The sequence below is a fragment of the Lytechinus variegatus genome, chromosome 12, assembly GCF_018143015.1.
Source record: "Lytechinus variegatus isolate NC3 chromosome 12, Lvar_3.0, whole genome shotgun sequence".
In the NCBI taxonomy this organism is placed as follows: Eukaryota; Metazoa; Echinodermata; class Echinoidea; order Temnopleuroida; family Toxopneustidae; genus Lytechinus; species Lytechinus variegatus.
This window is the reverse complement of record NC_054751.1, coordinates 12,968,901-12,984,437: the sequence shown is the minus strand read 5'-3', so window position 1 is coordinate 12,984,437 and position 15,537 is coordinate 12,968,901. Positions and strand designations below refer to the sequence as shown.

The 15,537-nt window shown below is 37.1% G+C and overlaps 1 protein-coding gene across 7 annotated transcripts in view; it reads left to right on the top strand.

Moving 5' to 3' along the window:
• The window catches only part of LOC121424671 (bromodomain-containing protein 8-like), a 37,890-nt gene extending 23,500 nt beyond the window's left edge, over positions 1-14,390 (top strand). For all 7 annotated transcript variants that reach the window (XM_041620410.1, XM_041620412.1, XM_041620414.1 and 4 more), the window contains 6 exons: positions 1,076-1,270; positions 1,776-1,957; positions 2,818-2,889; positions 11,091-11,337; positions 12,062-12,160; positions 13,367-14,390. In XM_041620410.1, coding sequence (XP_041476344.1) covers positions 1,076-1,270; positions 1,776-1,957; positions 2,818-2,889; positions 11,091-11,337; positions 12,062-12,160; positions 13,367-13,453 — 882 coding nt within the window. In that variant the 3' untranslated portion in view covers positions 13,454-14,390. The remainder of the gene's footprint in view (positions 1-1,075; positions 1,271-1,775; positions 1,958-2,817; positions 2,890-11,090; positions 11,338-12,061; positions 12,161-13,366) is intronic.
• The last annotated feature ends 1,147 nt before the right edge of the window (positions 14,391-15,537 follow it).

Sequence of the window (15,537 nt, the reverse complement as noted above, 5' to 3'; positions counted from 1 at the left end):
AGAAAATAAATATCAATAAATACCTCCAGGGTATCAGCACAGATCTTTTTCATTTTGATAAATCTTTCCTCAATTTTGAAGGTAATGCCTGTGCCATTTGCATTTTCAGTGACTTCATGCTGGATGCAGTTTGAAGCAAATAATGACTGCTGGTTTTTCAGTCATATTTATAGAAACTCCTCAAAGCAATCTGTATTTTTATTACATTTCGATAAATTGTTATTTGCAATGTTTTACACTTTATCATTTTAACATATCATTTTCGTTGATTCACTCCTGAAGTTAAAAACCAATGAATTTCTCAAATTTCTCTAACTTTTTATATTGTTATTCATTTTTGTACTAATTCAGTATTGATATTTCCAGCCATCCACTATATTTCAGCTTTATTATAATATTTCTAACATATTTCACGTTGTTGAAATTTCCATTTTGTTCTGTGTTTATTTCATCATATTAAAAAGTATCCACTTCTAGATCAGGCATAGAAGTTACAGAAATAAAGCAAAGCAATTAGAGTATATTTCCATTTTATCCCAATACCCTGATAACCAATAGTGCTCTCCATTGTGATTGGTGATAAAGTCTGAAAGGGGGTGATGGTCATAACTAGAATGTAGTCAACATGCTGTTTCATATCTCTTAACTTCCTTTTGTCTTCTTGATCAGCACCACTCCTGGTTCTGTAACACAAAAGTTAGCGATAAATCATATGCTTGATTTTCACGATTGATTGTACATTGTAGTCAATGCAATCAATCATAGAAAAATGTTCTACGATCATTGCTAAGCTTTGTGTTACAGGCCCCTCATCTTGAAATATGGGCCCATTTCATAAAGATTTGCAACTTAGGTAGTATTGCCGTTATTGTGACTCTCGTGGTAACAGAGCCCAACAGCCAAACAAAGTTAAGGTTACCATGGTCGTTATAAGAATGGCAAAGTTATCATGATTGCAAGTCTATATGAAATGATGGCCAACTTATCCCATTAAAGTATAATTTCCCTTGTTCCTCCTAATCCAATATAGAATAGAGAGGGTTTTTTTATCACAATCTCCCTATCATTCCTGCAGCTCTTGGAAGAGAGTAAACCGGATCCTGAAGTTCGTAAAGCTGAGTCTGGAGGAGGCAAGCTCCTTCGATCTCACCATGAACCTCTTGACATGGAGCCTGTATCGCCAGGAACTCAGGGCAAGATAGAGAAGAAGAGAGGGAGGGGTCGTCCTAGCAACGCATCCAGGAAGAGTACTAGGACAAAGACTAGACAGGTTTGTTCAGAGAATTCTGCCAAAAATACACGTATCGGTGAATAAATTGCCTGGCTTTGCATCTTAATTTGTTCTTCATTTTTTATGTGACTATTTCACAAATTCATTGTGAAGTAGCATCATATTTAGAATGCACAAAACTATCAATTTTGATATAAATGGCTAAAACTGCTAGTCATATTTTACAAAATTTAGTTGCCATTGGGACCTTTTATTTGCATGTCAAAAGATTCTGTGCCCTCCTCCAATTCTGAAATTTACTTTTTATAGTGGATTTACTTTTAAGTCTCATTGAAATACTACCTTTGATTAAATACTTGATTAGGTGCTTGGAAAATCGCGGGATTGGGTTAAATACTCTTTCATGCAAACGAAACACTACAAAAGTAGGATGATATCCATGTATATTCAAACAAAAGCATTTTCATTAATCATGATGTTGTGTGGTCACTAAACTGTATACCACAAGATCAAAAGTGTTTTTTTATGGTTTTGTTTCCTGTAGGACGATGATGACGAAGACACAGTGATGAGTTTTGATGATCTCAAAGACGAGACTAGGAGTGATGCTGCTGATTCTGAAGATCACGATAGACCATCAGAGAGTGATGATGCATCTGTTGCCAATTTGCAGACCTCCCTCTATAGTGATTCATTACCAAACAGTCCATCTTCTGTGCCACATAGGTATGTGCTATTCTGCCGTACTTTGGCAAAAGGAAGCAAGTTTCAAAAGTATCATTTATTGTAAATGAGCAATGTGTGTTCGTCACTGCAATTTAACAGCATATTTACTTCAATATCTTTCCATAGAACGATCATTTCTTCCCCAAATTTGGCCTGAACTTGCAACATACATAGGGTGTTTCAGAAACAATAAATAAAATTTGACTGATGTGTCACTTGCTTCGTTTTGCCAAAGTTGGGCAGTGTTGTTTGTGAGTAAAGTGACACCATTGTTTTTCACTAAAAGTGGTCAGTGTCTTCCTCCATGTGTATGCTGTGATTGGTACTTAATTTAACTTCCCACTCGAGTAAACAAAGACAAAAAAGGTTAGGTTATTCATGTCCAACATTGCTAAACTTATCAATTTCTGCATTTTGCCATTGCTGCACATAAAACAACACCAGCATCATGAAAATAAAGAAGTCAATATTCTGAATGGGCAAAAAAATTATGAAAATCCATGTAGATGTTAATTTTTAATCCTGGCTCATACAGTAAACTTTCCAGAAAATGACAACCTCTTGTTGTTGAGCTTGTCTATGAATATAAAACAGATTAAGAGACTCAAAATACAAATTTGTTTTGGATAACTGGTAGTATTGTATTTGAAAGATGTTGTAGTATAAACTTATAAAGGATGCATGGTTTTATCTTGCACTGTACAGGATTATGTGCACTAATGCCAGTAAATGAATGTATCCCAAATGCAGTAAATGAGAGTGCATGGTCATGTATTATAAAAAAATGTTGCATGCAATAAAATGTACATCAATGTGGATATTACATATACGCTATTATAATCATTCATTTCACATCGTAGTGAAGAGGACCATGCCTATAGACTGTGGAGGAAGGCCATTATGTTGGTATGGAGGGCTGCTGCAAGCCACAAGTAAGTTAATTTTTCACAAACATTTTGTTTACCTGTAGTTTTAAATTTTCTTTACAGTTGGATGAAAAGCTAGAGAATATAGAGTATTGATTTTGCATCCGCATGCACATAGTAACACATTGCCTAGTGGAATGAGTACTTTCTGTACAAAATCAAATGGAATTGCTGAACTCGGTATTCAATTGGTTAATATCAGTAGTGAGATTAGGGATTATAAATGCATTTCTTGGGAAACACTTTTGATTAGTATTCAGTAGTATTAGGATTCAATGGGTTACTGTCAGTAGTGAGATTAGAGATAGCAAATTCCTTTATTGGGAAACTATTGATTGAAAATGATGTCAGTCCCTTCACCACATGCATCATGATCCAGCTGGCTGGATTCAATTCCATTGTCTTTTTACAAGTTCACCCATGCATGAGTGCACCTAACTTCTGAAGGTTTCCATGGTGAAGAAGAATAGTGTAACAGGTTTCACAGAACACCATGTCTATCTTGGGTGAATGTTGGTCTTGAGAAGGACCACCCAAAGTCTTGGATGGTAATATTAGCCCAAGAAAGATACAGTTGAGGCCAAAAGTTTAAGTATATTTCGGATGGATTTTACTTTAAAGAAAAAGAGTGATATTTGTGCCGAATGTATTCTGTTGTTTGTTATTATATTTTCAAACATCGTTTCATAGAAATGTATAAATGTCACATCTATGAATTATTTTACATTTTCTATCATGATATGTCACCACTGATAAAAAAAAGTGTAATCTGGAATGTTTGTATTGAGAAGTAATGAGCACAAAGATGAAAGGTTTTTGTCAAGTTTTTATTTTAAATTTGTCTGAAATATGAAGATTTTTTGGGGAAAATAATACCTAAATATTTTCCAGCTCCTGATGACAAAGCAATGTGGTGAAGGGGCATGACATACTCATTTGTTTGATATCAAATTTGTCATGATAGCACACATATCGTATAAGATACAGTAAAATTTATGTTTGGCTAGTGTCATTTTTTCTTTTAATTTCTGGGTGTATGTAAACCTGACTTCAACTGTACATGATGTTCTGTGAAACCTGCTACACTATGAGTGCACCTGTTTACAATTGATAATCCAAGTGGGTTGTCTTACTGAGAGGCAAATACTTGAAATGTTAGGGTTCTTGATATGTATTGAAATATTTGTTGAGAGGATGCAAGGAAGTTCTTCAGCAGTTTTCGTTGTCATTGTAAGTTTTTCTTGTAATGTTACAAAGAAATTTTGTACATGTTTTCCGGAAACAATTGCTAGTGGTTTGTAGGACAGTCAGGCGCAGATCCAGGATTTTGTAGGGAGGGGGGCCCAAATTCGACCTGATTTTGGCTCCCCTGTGTAATTTTCGGAAAAATGTCAGCCCCTCCCTCCCCCAGGCAATCATAATTAAGTGCCTTAAATGCATGTTAAATTATCTTATTTCATAGGCACATGAATCAGGGGCGGATCCAGCCTTCTGAATTTTTTTCAGCCATATTTTCCCCGATCGGCCGCTCGAAGATGTTTTTTTTTTTTTAGTTTGTTTCTTTGAAGGGGGTAGTCCTATAAGTCACTTCTTAGCTTTATTCTTTAAATCAACATAAATGTATACTATCATAATCCTTATTTTATAATGCCTGCGCGAAGCGCGAGCAATTTTTTTGAAATTGTATTTATTTTTTCTTAAAATTTGAACATTCTGAAAAAAGATGTGCCTGCAATAATTACTGCGAACGCGAAGCGCGAGTAGAAATTTTTGATAAACGTTTTGAACTGATCGGAAAGCTAGTCCTAACAGTCCTGTTAAAGATTGCATACAGTTAGCCATGAAGACGTTATATATTTCAACAATCAAATAATGCGAGCGCGAAGCGCGAGCTGAAAATTTTTGACATTTCTACATAAAGAATGGAAAACTTTAATCAGTTTTTGTAATCATGAACAGGATAGCTATACAGTATAACTAAACAATTTTATGCGAGCGCAAAGTGCGAGCGGAAAATTCTAGATTTAGACCTAGAACGGGACACTCTATTCATGTTTCCTAAATCATGAAAAAGAGGGGATCTTCCTACATTAATAATGCGAGCGCAAAGCGCGAGTAGAAAATGTTTATATACGTTTTGAACTGATCGAAAAGTGCCTTTTAAGGACTGCTTGCATTTAGCAATGAAGACATTACATATTTCACAATCAAATTATGCGAGCGCGAAGCGCGAGCATAAAAAAAATCGAGATTTCGACCTTGAACGGGATACTCTTTTCATGTTTTGTGAATCATGAAAGGGATGAAAAAGGGGATCTTCCTACATTAATAATACGAGCACAAAGGGCGAGCAGAATTTTTTGATATAGTGATCTGAAACTGGATAACTGAATGAAAATGCGCGCGCGTGTTTTAGATTTAGACCTAGAATCTAGGCATTCTAAACAATCTTTTATCATGAAAATAAAAGCGAGCGCGAAGCGCGAGCTTAAAATATTTGATATTCCGATCTGATATTTCAAACACTTTGTAGGAAACTTGTAAGGTGGATATAAATCGCACTTGATAAAGAGCTGATATGTTTCATTATTACTTTAATTTTGAGACATAGGAACTTGACTTCCTTAGGACATGTTATCATATGAATATGATGACTATATATCTTCCTATTCATCTTGCTAAGCGCGAGATAAAACAAAAGTGACAATTTAATTATTAAATTGATATATTAGTATTAATGCATAATGAGGGTGCGGAATCTGATGATATTATGGCCTGAACACTGAACTTTTCAAGCACCTTTTTATTTATGAATAGGATGCATCATTAATTAGTTGATATATTTTTAACCATTAATGCGAGCGCAAATCGCGAGCCGAAATTTTTGATAAACTGTCATGAAAAGGGGATTTTAAGTAGTTTGTTAGACAATCAATATTGAGACATACATAACCCGCCAATCAAAAATGCAAGCATAGCAGCGCTAGCTGATGCGTTTTCGTTTTGACAATCAGACCTGAAAAGGGATATTTTGAAAACTTTATGGAATACATGAAAATAATAGGTACCTGATACATCACAATTCGCGAACGCGCAGCGCAATTGGAAAATGTTAATATTCAGACCATAAAACTGACATTTTTACAGAGCACTTTTTAAAAATCAATATACAAATCACAAAAATTAATGAAAGTTCGATTTCCAAGGAGAAATATGTTTTGTATATTGACTTCCAAACTTGATATTTAAGCTCCGTGTTGAACAAGATATGTGGATCACTTAACAGGCAATGCGAGCGCTAAGCGCGAGCGAAAATTTTATATAGTGACATGAAATATTTTGTCCAAGTCTTCCTCTCATCTTATTTTATTAATTCGTCTTTCTCCTTTCCTTTTTTTCTCTTTTCTTTTCCTTCTTTTTTCTTTCTTTCCCACCTTTTTTTTGCTCTACCCATAGGGGGGTCCGGGCCCCTCGGGTCCCCACCTGGATCCGCCTATGCATGAAGAAGAGGCAATTGAATAATGGTTTTAAAATGATGTGTTCATGAATAAATGTAATATCACTTTAAAAAATAATCAATGCGAGCGGGAAACTCGATCGATTTCTATTTTAACCATTTGATGCTTTCAATTTCGTTTTATTCTCATCAGAGTAGGCCCTGATTATGTTTAAAAATTGAACACTGCGGTTGGGGTTCAAAACTGCACCCCTAAATTTCAAATTGAACCCCTAGGGGTGCAATTTTGAACCCGCAGGGTGCAGAAATGAACCCCAACCGCAGGGTTCAACTTTTGAACCCCAAATCAGGGGTTCAATTTTTGAATTTTTGAACCCATAGGGTGCTGATTTTGCATCAACCTTTCGGGGTTCAATTCTGAACATTTATTTCTTAGTGTGTGCAAGTAAACTTCAAAATTTCTGTAAATAATATCTGTCAATATATCCATCAGTGTTGTAAGTCAAGGCTCAAACCTCCAAGGCCAAGGCTTTAATACCCAAGACCAAGGCTTTAATCCCCAAGGCCAAGGCATGGAAACCCAAGGCATGGAAACCCAAGGCCTAGAAACCTCAAGGCCAAGGCATTTCAAACTTTCAATATATGGAACAATGAGCCAACAACAAGGCGGCAGTTCGAATATCAGTTCGGCGCCCCTACATGTAGGTCGATCATCAATTTGCCCCCCCCCCCGTTCGAACATCAATTCGGCCCCCAGTTCGAACATCATTTTAGCATCCCTTCGAACCCAATTTGCCTTCCATAGTTCGAATATCATTTCACCTCCCTAGCTCGAGTATCAATTTTGCGCCCCCCAAGTTTGAACATCAATTCGGCGCCCCCTAGTTTGAGTATGAATTTGGCGCCCCCCTACCTAGAACATCGATCCGGCCCCCCTCCCTAGTAAGTAAGTAAGTATGCCCTTCTGTAAAATTGTATTTGATTTGTATTGTTTTATATTACTTTGTATTATGTTTTGAATGGAAATGAAATAAAAGAATTGAATTGAATAGTTCGAGTATGAATTTGGCGCCCCCACTTCGAACATCATTTCGGCGCCCCTAATTCGGCCCCCAGTTCGAACATCCCTACGAACTCAATTTGTCTTCCCTAATTCGAATATCACCCCCCCCCTAGCTCGAGTATCAATTTTGCGCCCCCCCCCTAGTTGGAAACATCAATTCGGCGGCCCCCCCCCCTAGTTTGAGTATCAAGTGGCGCCCCCCTCCCCAGTTCGAGTATTAATTTGGCGCCCCCAGTTAGAACATTAACATCCCTTCGAACATCATTTCGGCGCCCTCCTAGTTCGAATATCAATTCGGCGCCCATACATGTAGGTCGATCATCACTTCGCCCCCCCCCCCCCCCCCGTTCGAACATCAATTCGGCCCCCAGGTCGAACATCATTTTAACGTCCCTTCGAACATCATTTCGGCGCCCTCCTAGTTCGAATATCAAGTCGGCGCCCCTACATGTAGGTCTAACATCAATTTGGCGCCCCTAGTTCGAATACCATTTGGCCCCCCCCTAGCTCGAGTATCAATTTTGCGCCCCCCCCCCAGTTGAAAACATCAATCCGGCGGCCCCTCCCTAGTTTGAGTATCAAGTGGCGCCCCCCTCCCAGTTTGAGTATTAATTTGGCGCCCCTAGTTCGAACATCATTTTAACATCCCTTCGAACATCATTTTGGCGCCCTCCTAGTTCGAATATCAATTCGGCGCCCCTACATGTAGGTCGATCATCACTTCGCCCCCTTCCGTTCGAACATCAATTCGGCCCCCAGGTCGAATATCATTTTAACCTTCGAACATCATTTCGGCGCCCTCCTAGTTCGAATATCAATTCGGCGCCCCTACATGTAGGTCTAACATCAATTTGGCTCCCCTAGTTCGAATACGATTTGGCCCCCCCCCCCCCCCCCCCCCCGTTCAAACATCAATTCTGCCCCCAGTTCGAACAGCATTTTGACATTCCTTCGAACATCATTTCAGCGCCCTTTTGGTTCAAACATCATTTTCTTTCCTCTTCTTCCTCTTTTTTTTCTTCTCGTCCTTCCCCTCTTCCTCTCACCTTTTCTTCTCTTCTTTCCCCTTTCTCCCTTTCTCTCTTTCTTTTTTCTTCTCTTCTTTCTTCCCTCTTCCTCTTTCTCCTTTTCCCCTCTTCCTCTCTCTTTTCACCCTCTTCCTCTTTTTTTTCTCCCCCTCCCCTCCCTTTTCTTCTCTTCCTTCCCCCATTCCTCTTTTTTCTCTTTCTTTCCCCTCTTCTTTTCCTCTTTTCTTTCCCCTCTCTTTTTTCCCCTTTTCTTTCTTCCCTCTTCCTCTCTTTCCTTTTTTTCTCCTTTCCTCTCTCTTTCCCCCTTCCTCTTTTTTTCTTCTCCCTCCCCCTCCCTTTTTCTTCGCTTCCTTCCCCCTCTTCTTTTTTTCTCTTTCTTTCCCCTCTTCTTCTCTCTTTCTTTCCCCTCTTCTTTTCCTCTTTTCTTTCCCTTCTCTTTTTTCCCCTCTTCTTTCTTCCCTCTTCCTCTCTTTCCTTTTTTTCTCCTTTTCCACTCTCTTCCCCCCTCTTCTTTTCCCCCCTCTCCTCTCTCTCTTTTCCTTTTTTCTTTCCCCTCTTTTCCTCTCTTTTTTTCTTCCCTTCTTTTTCTTCTTTTCTTTCCCCTCTTCCCTTTTTTTCTCTTTCTTTCCCTCTCTCTTTTTTTTTAGCCAAGGGGGGGGGCCAAGGCCCCCTCGGCCCCCCCCATGGATCCGCGCCTGAGGACAGTCATAAGTCTTTCCAAATGGTTGTAAGACATTGTTGTTGAATTTCTGCTGATTTGCCAATGCTATCAACCAGATAGCACCTGTATAAAATTGTCCCTCTGAGGAAAGTTTCCATTGACTGTTTATAAACATCTGTTTCAAAACACTTCGCTGATAACTTTAGATTTAGCAATTTAACCTTAAGCGTTTGCTGCTCTTGTCAGAAAAGTTGTTGAATCCAAAACATCACTACAATTACAAGCATTCATTCCAAAGTGAGATACACTTTTTATATTTTCCTACTGATGATTAGGACCATAATGTTAAATCCTGTATTTAATTACCCGAAAATGCAAATTATGTATCATCATATAATCAAGAATCTCCTTTACAACTGTGCTCCACATTTTTGTCTTTAGTTCTTTAAAAATAAATCCAGAAAAGTTTGTGTTCATGGTACAAAGGCAAAATATGTGAAGGGGGTGTCCACAGTTAGTAGTAAGATGTGATTAACTCTTTGAACCATGAAGTAATTGCATATATAAAGATTATAGGCAAAATTAAGGAATTGACATTTGAAATCAATGATCTTCTATTCTCATGATTTGAGCCCAGCCATGTAAGCGGCACCTTACTCCGCTAGTAATCTACCTGGTCCGGCTGGTGTTGTGTAGCTTCCTGTGCTAACGATAATCTCAAATTTGTCTCAAAATCACTACTTTGATTGAAGTAAAATTCAACTTACGCATAGTCCGTATACGACTCACCTTGTATTATCGCACTAGGCCCCTTGGTAGGGTAGCATATTTTGGGTCATTTTTTTATGCTAAAACCTTATAAATGAAAGTTAATAGTCAACAAAATAATAAACTGAAGTTATCAACTGAATTCTGTAAAATGAAGTAATTTTTTAATGGTCATCTGATATCTTTAACCCTTTCTTTTTTAATCATGTGACTTGAAGCCAGTATTCTGGCTTTTCGGGTTCAAAGGGTGAAATCAGACAATGAAAAATTTATAAATTAGAATGATATTGTTTATTTTATTAGTCCTTCACTCCACTTTCCATGCAATTCACAACAAATTAAATTGTAATGCTATCTCTCATTATGAATCCATATAAACAGTAATCATACATGACTATCTTCAAATCAATATTCATAAGTACAATGAAGCTGGTGGGTGCTCCATAAAGTTGTTTTTGTCAGTTGCAAATGATTATTCGCACGACAGATGATCCTTTCATGCGCATTACGATATATCCCTGTGTAGCGGCTTGGCACTTGTTGAACATGTACTAGTTGTGCATAGAATTGTATGTAAAGTCGCATGCAGCTGCACAAGCAGCTATATGTAACACCATACACTGACACGACATTTGCTCCTGTGACAATTGTTCAGGGCTTTGTTTCATCTAACATGTAGGGTTAGGGTTTCAGTAGGGTCTAATGTTGGGTTGGAGTGAGGTTTAGGGTAAGGTATAGTGTTTAATCAAGGGTTGAAGTTAGTGATTCATTTAGTGTGTGGAATTTATAGTGGAAAAATTTTCATAGCATGGTATATATGGACTACTAAAGGGAGAAAAAAAAATTATGAGCAAATGTTCTTTCTGCAAGTTATGTTTCAATAGGGTTCCATGACATTTGCTCCGGCGACAATTGCTCCAAAGGAAAATATGCATGTTAATCCAAACATAAACCAATTCTCAAAAAACTAAATAAACCCTACTCATATTTGCATTATTCTGAACAAAAAACTAGATTACAATCCTAACTCTAACCCAATATCCTATCAGATAGAATGGACCAAATGTCGCAGGAGCAAATGTCACGTCACCTTTCAATAGAGATTACTTTTCAAAAGAAATCGAACTTGTGGTTTTTTGCAGACAGTTGGTTGCAAAAGCAGGTTAACTGTATATGTACAGTATATGATTACATGTGTTCTCTGATCATCTGTTCCTCCATTTTGTATAGGTACGCTAGTGTGTTCCTCCACCCTGTTACAGAGGACATTGCCCCAGGTTACTGCAGTATCGTTCACCAGCCAATGGACCTTATCACTATCAAGAAGAAGATAGAGAATGGAACAATCCGGACAACGGAGGCCTTCCATCGAAACATCTTGATCATGTTTCAGAATGCAATCATGTATAATAGCTCAGACCATGATGTACACAACATGGCAGTCAGTATGCAGAATGATGTCATTAGCTTTATAGAGGTGAGTGAGGAGTAATCATGTTTCAGAATGCAATCATGTATAATAGTTCAGACCATGATGTACACAATATGGCAGTCAGTATGATGTCATTAGCTTTATAGAGGTGAGTGAGGAGTAATCATGTTTCAGAATGCAATCATGTGTAATAGTTCAGACCATGTTGTACACAATATGGCAGTCAGTATGCAGAATGATGTCATTAGCTTTATAGAGGTGAGTGAGGAGTAATCATGTTTCAGAATGCAATCATGTATAATAGCTCAGACCATGTTGTACACAACATGGCAGTCAGTATGCAGAATGATGTCATTGGCTTTATAGAGGTGAGTGAGGAGTAATTACATTTCAGAATGCAATCATGTGTAATAGTTCAGACCATGATGTACACAACATGGCAGTCAGTATGCAGAATGTCATTAGCTTTATAAAGGTGAGAAAATTGAAAATGTTGAATGTTTTGATAAGAATATGTTGAATGTGAATTCCTCATGGTGAAAGCCTCCAATATTTATAACAAAATGAGATTGTAGACTTTCAATCTAGACAGTTACCTGTAATTGAAAAAAAAAATAGAATATGCACACCATTTTTACGATAAGTAAAGTGCTAATTGTAAAACTTGCCATGTATCCTTGAAATGTGAATGAATTATACAAAACCAGTTCCTGGTTAACACTTGAACTATTACCATTTTATTTTAAATGATTTCTTTTTTTTTCAACAGGAATTCATTTCAACCCAATTAATGGTACAGCAACCAGACTCTTCTAAGGTTTTAAGAGGAAGAGATACCATGGCTAGGAGGTCAGATGTCGGCACAAAGGTTAGTAGCATATTCATAGTTTCATAGTTTCAATATGTATGGTAGCCCTGGAGAGAACTGTTTATCATTTTTATATAAAATAGAAAGGAAAATTAAGTTCTTGAAATAATCCAAATTATGAAACCTACCTTTTGTGTGAAATAGTCTTCAATTCATTACAAGCAATAGAGATTGTTCTGCTCAGGATAGTGTTCATAATCAGAAACCTGGATGATTTGAAAATTTCATGGATGGAGACAGTCCTCTTAACATTGTTATATCTAGTTTCTATTATCAAGAGGCTTATTCATTGAAACTTTCCTCAACTATGGAAAGCACGCATCAATATAATTTTTTATTCATTTTCTGTGTTTGAGTATAAGGCTTTTAAGAGAAGAGTTAATTATTATACTGTAGAATGCTTATTGATCTGAATGCTGTGTTTTGCTTATAAAAGGAAAGTGTCACATGCCAAGTAAATCAACAGTTTTCTTGGAAAAAAGTTGCGGATTCCTGTTTTTTTCTTTCTGTAAAAATATGTTTAACTTTGTTGAATATTCTTCATTTTACAATTTGTCATGTCATGTCACTTAACAGTGGTAAAGTAGTCCAAAGTTTTAAATCCTTATTTGTCCCTAATGAATGGGGATGGCGGGATTAGTCTTGCACTCGCTGCTATCCCCTCCACCCCCTCCCTCCACTTTGCGCTGACTGACCTTCTTTTCCCGAAACCAGCAGAATGCAGATTAGTGCCTGCATCGTTCCTTTATGGGACTTATCCAATATAGATACCTCGCTGACCGGCGTGTCCAAGAGATTGCATGATCTGTGACATCAAGGAATAGTAAATTTTCTTCAGTGGGCATTTCATTTTCATCATCATTGCGAAATAATGAGAATATGTTTGGTCACATGATGCAATTTAAACCAAATAGCACACAGGATTTAATTCATGTAGGATATATGAATTATGATATTCATATAATAAAATACAAAAGATATAGTGAGTGGGTGATGTCATCAGTCTTTTCATTTGCATACCGACCACCGACCAGGACGTGCATATACATGTAACTGTTTTGTGAAATTAAGCAAAACTTTTAATTGTAAAACTTTCTTATTTCACATCTGATTTTGATGAAATTTTCAAATCACCTTTTGTTGGGGTTGACTTGTCCTTTAAAAGTCTTTCTTTTTTTTCTCTCTCATTTGTTTTTTTTAATGTAGGATGAGGAAGGTAAAGCAAGGCGTAGTTCAACTGATCACCAGGAGACAAGTGGGAAGAAGAGGAGGACGAGAGCTGATGAATATTAGACATTTTTTTACCTCATATGGACACAATCTGCTTCTTCTTGAAGAAGCAACTATTTCTGTGAATATGGTGGAAATGTCAAATGAGGAAAGAAAACAAATAGGTCATCTACATCTCACTTGGAGACAAATGTAGTGAAAGTGAAGGACAGGAGTTGAAGATTATTCAAATTTATTAATGTCTGTACATGGACACTCTACCATTCATTTATCAATGTATCTCTCACATTATCCCTAATACTTCAGTATTTACTTCAGAAGATCTATTTAGCAACTGCTTTGTCGTTCAATGTAGAAGTTTCATCGTACATTTATATTTCGTGTGCATATATTTGGTCGTGAGAAGGACCATCCACACTCAATGTTTCAGCACATATTTATGTGCCATCTTCATGAGAATGAGCGAAGCAGGCAGTATATATACTTCAACAGTCCCGTATGCACAGAGCTTTGATTGGTTATGAAAAGTGACTGGTTCATAGGCAATGATTTCTCTTCTTTTTTTTTGGGGGGGGGAAGGCGGGACGAGATGGCCTCTCCCAAAGGCTCCTGTACAAACTTCAAGGATGTGGTATTCCCCTGGAATCATAGCAAATGTACCGGTGCATCGCTATCTGTTGGAATCTTGGTACAAATCACACTCATCCCCCCTTTCCTTCTTCAAAGGAAAGAATGATTTTGTTTTCTTTCTCCAAGATATCTCCTCTCTCATTAGAGATGCAGTTGAAGAATATATTATGGAAAGCATGTTATGTTTTCTGAAGAGTAAATCGAGTAAAGCGATCACAAGTTTAAAAGAACAAAGTTGTTATTGTCTATCCATTTGAATTTATATCACCTTCCTCTGTGACTTGGCTGGACACTATTTAACAATCTAATCGGATCTGTATTCCTAGGGGTAACATCATTATTGTGTTGCTTCTATTGATTGATATACCCGTTCCATAGTCAAAAAACGCACTGCCCTTTTTATTTTATGATTATAGATAAATGCCTCAGAATAGTCATAATAGATCAATGGCACAATCATATCATCTTCATCTTTTACAAATGTGCATTAAAACTTTCTAAACTTTCTCAATGCAGTATTTGTAATATAGCACATGATCATTAAATATCTTCATGTGCTTTCAAGCATACAAAGAAATGTCACATTGCTTGGTAAGATATATAATAGGGAACCAGGAGCTCGTTGGTTGAATCATTTGAAGTAGGTGCTTAATGGGGTATTCATGTGTTAGAGAATGAGTCATTTATATTGATTTTCTGGGACCTAGATGTGACAGCACCATCTTAATTCATCAAAAGAAATATTGATTATTCATGTAATTGTGTGATCACAATAGAATTGGGATCTAGGTCCTGCTCAAGGCTTAGGGACTGACCACACAATTGATCTTAAATTTGGCTGTACACTGTGGTAACTGTAATAATTGCTATAAGAAGAAAAGTTTTACAATCATTTTTTTTTATGCTTTGTATTATCGACACCAGGGCCCTGTAACAAGCCATCAGCGGCCAAATAGAAATCGATCTGTACTCTGGTACATTGATCATGTTGAATAATTCTTTGTACTAGTATTGATTGCATCAGTTCGTACATCACCTTGGTATAAAGTTTGTGTTCTTTTGTATTAAAAGTGAGAATGTTCACGACTTCTTTTTGTCCTTTTATCATTTGTTTTGCTGTATGGGACTCATTTCATTTTTCATTCTTCTCCTTGCATTGTCACTCTGTGCACACCCAATCTCCCTCCCATCTCATCTCTCTCTTACTAGCTATCCATCCCGAGTCCTGTAAACACACAGCTAAGCAACTGATCATAAGTGATGTTCACAGTTTATTGTACACTGGTAATACGATCAATTTTAAAATCTGTATTATAATCAATTGCTTAGCTTTGTGTTATGGAGCACTGGGTCCCATCTTATGGAGGGTTATAAATGATCCATTCAACTTTAATTCTATGGAAATCCATCATTGTCATATTTTCTATAGGAAATTTGAACAATGTCCTTAGTAAATGAAGAAAAGCACACTGAATTTTCAAGAAAACAAATGTATGAGTAAGGAGGCATGATAGGCA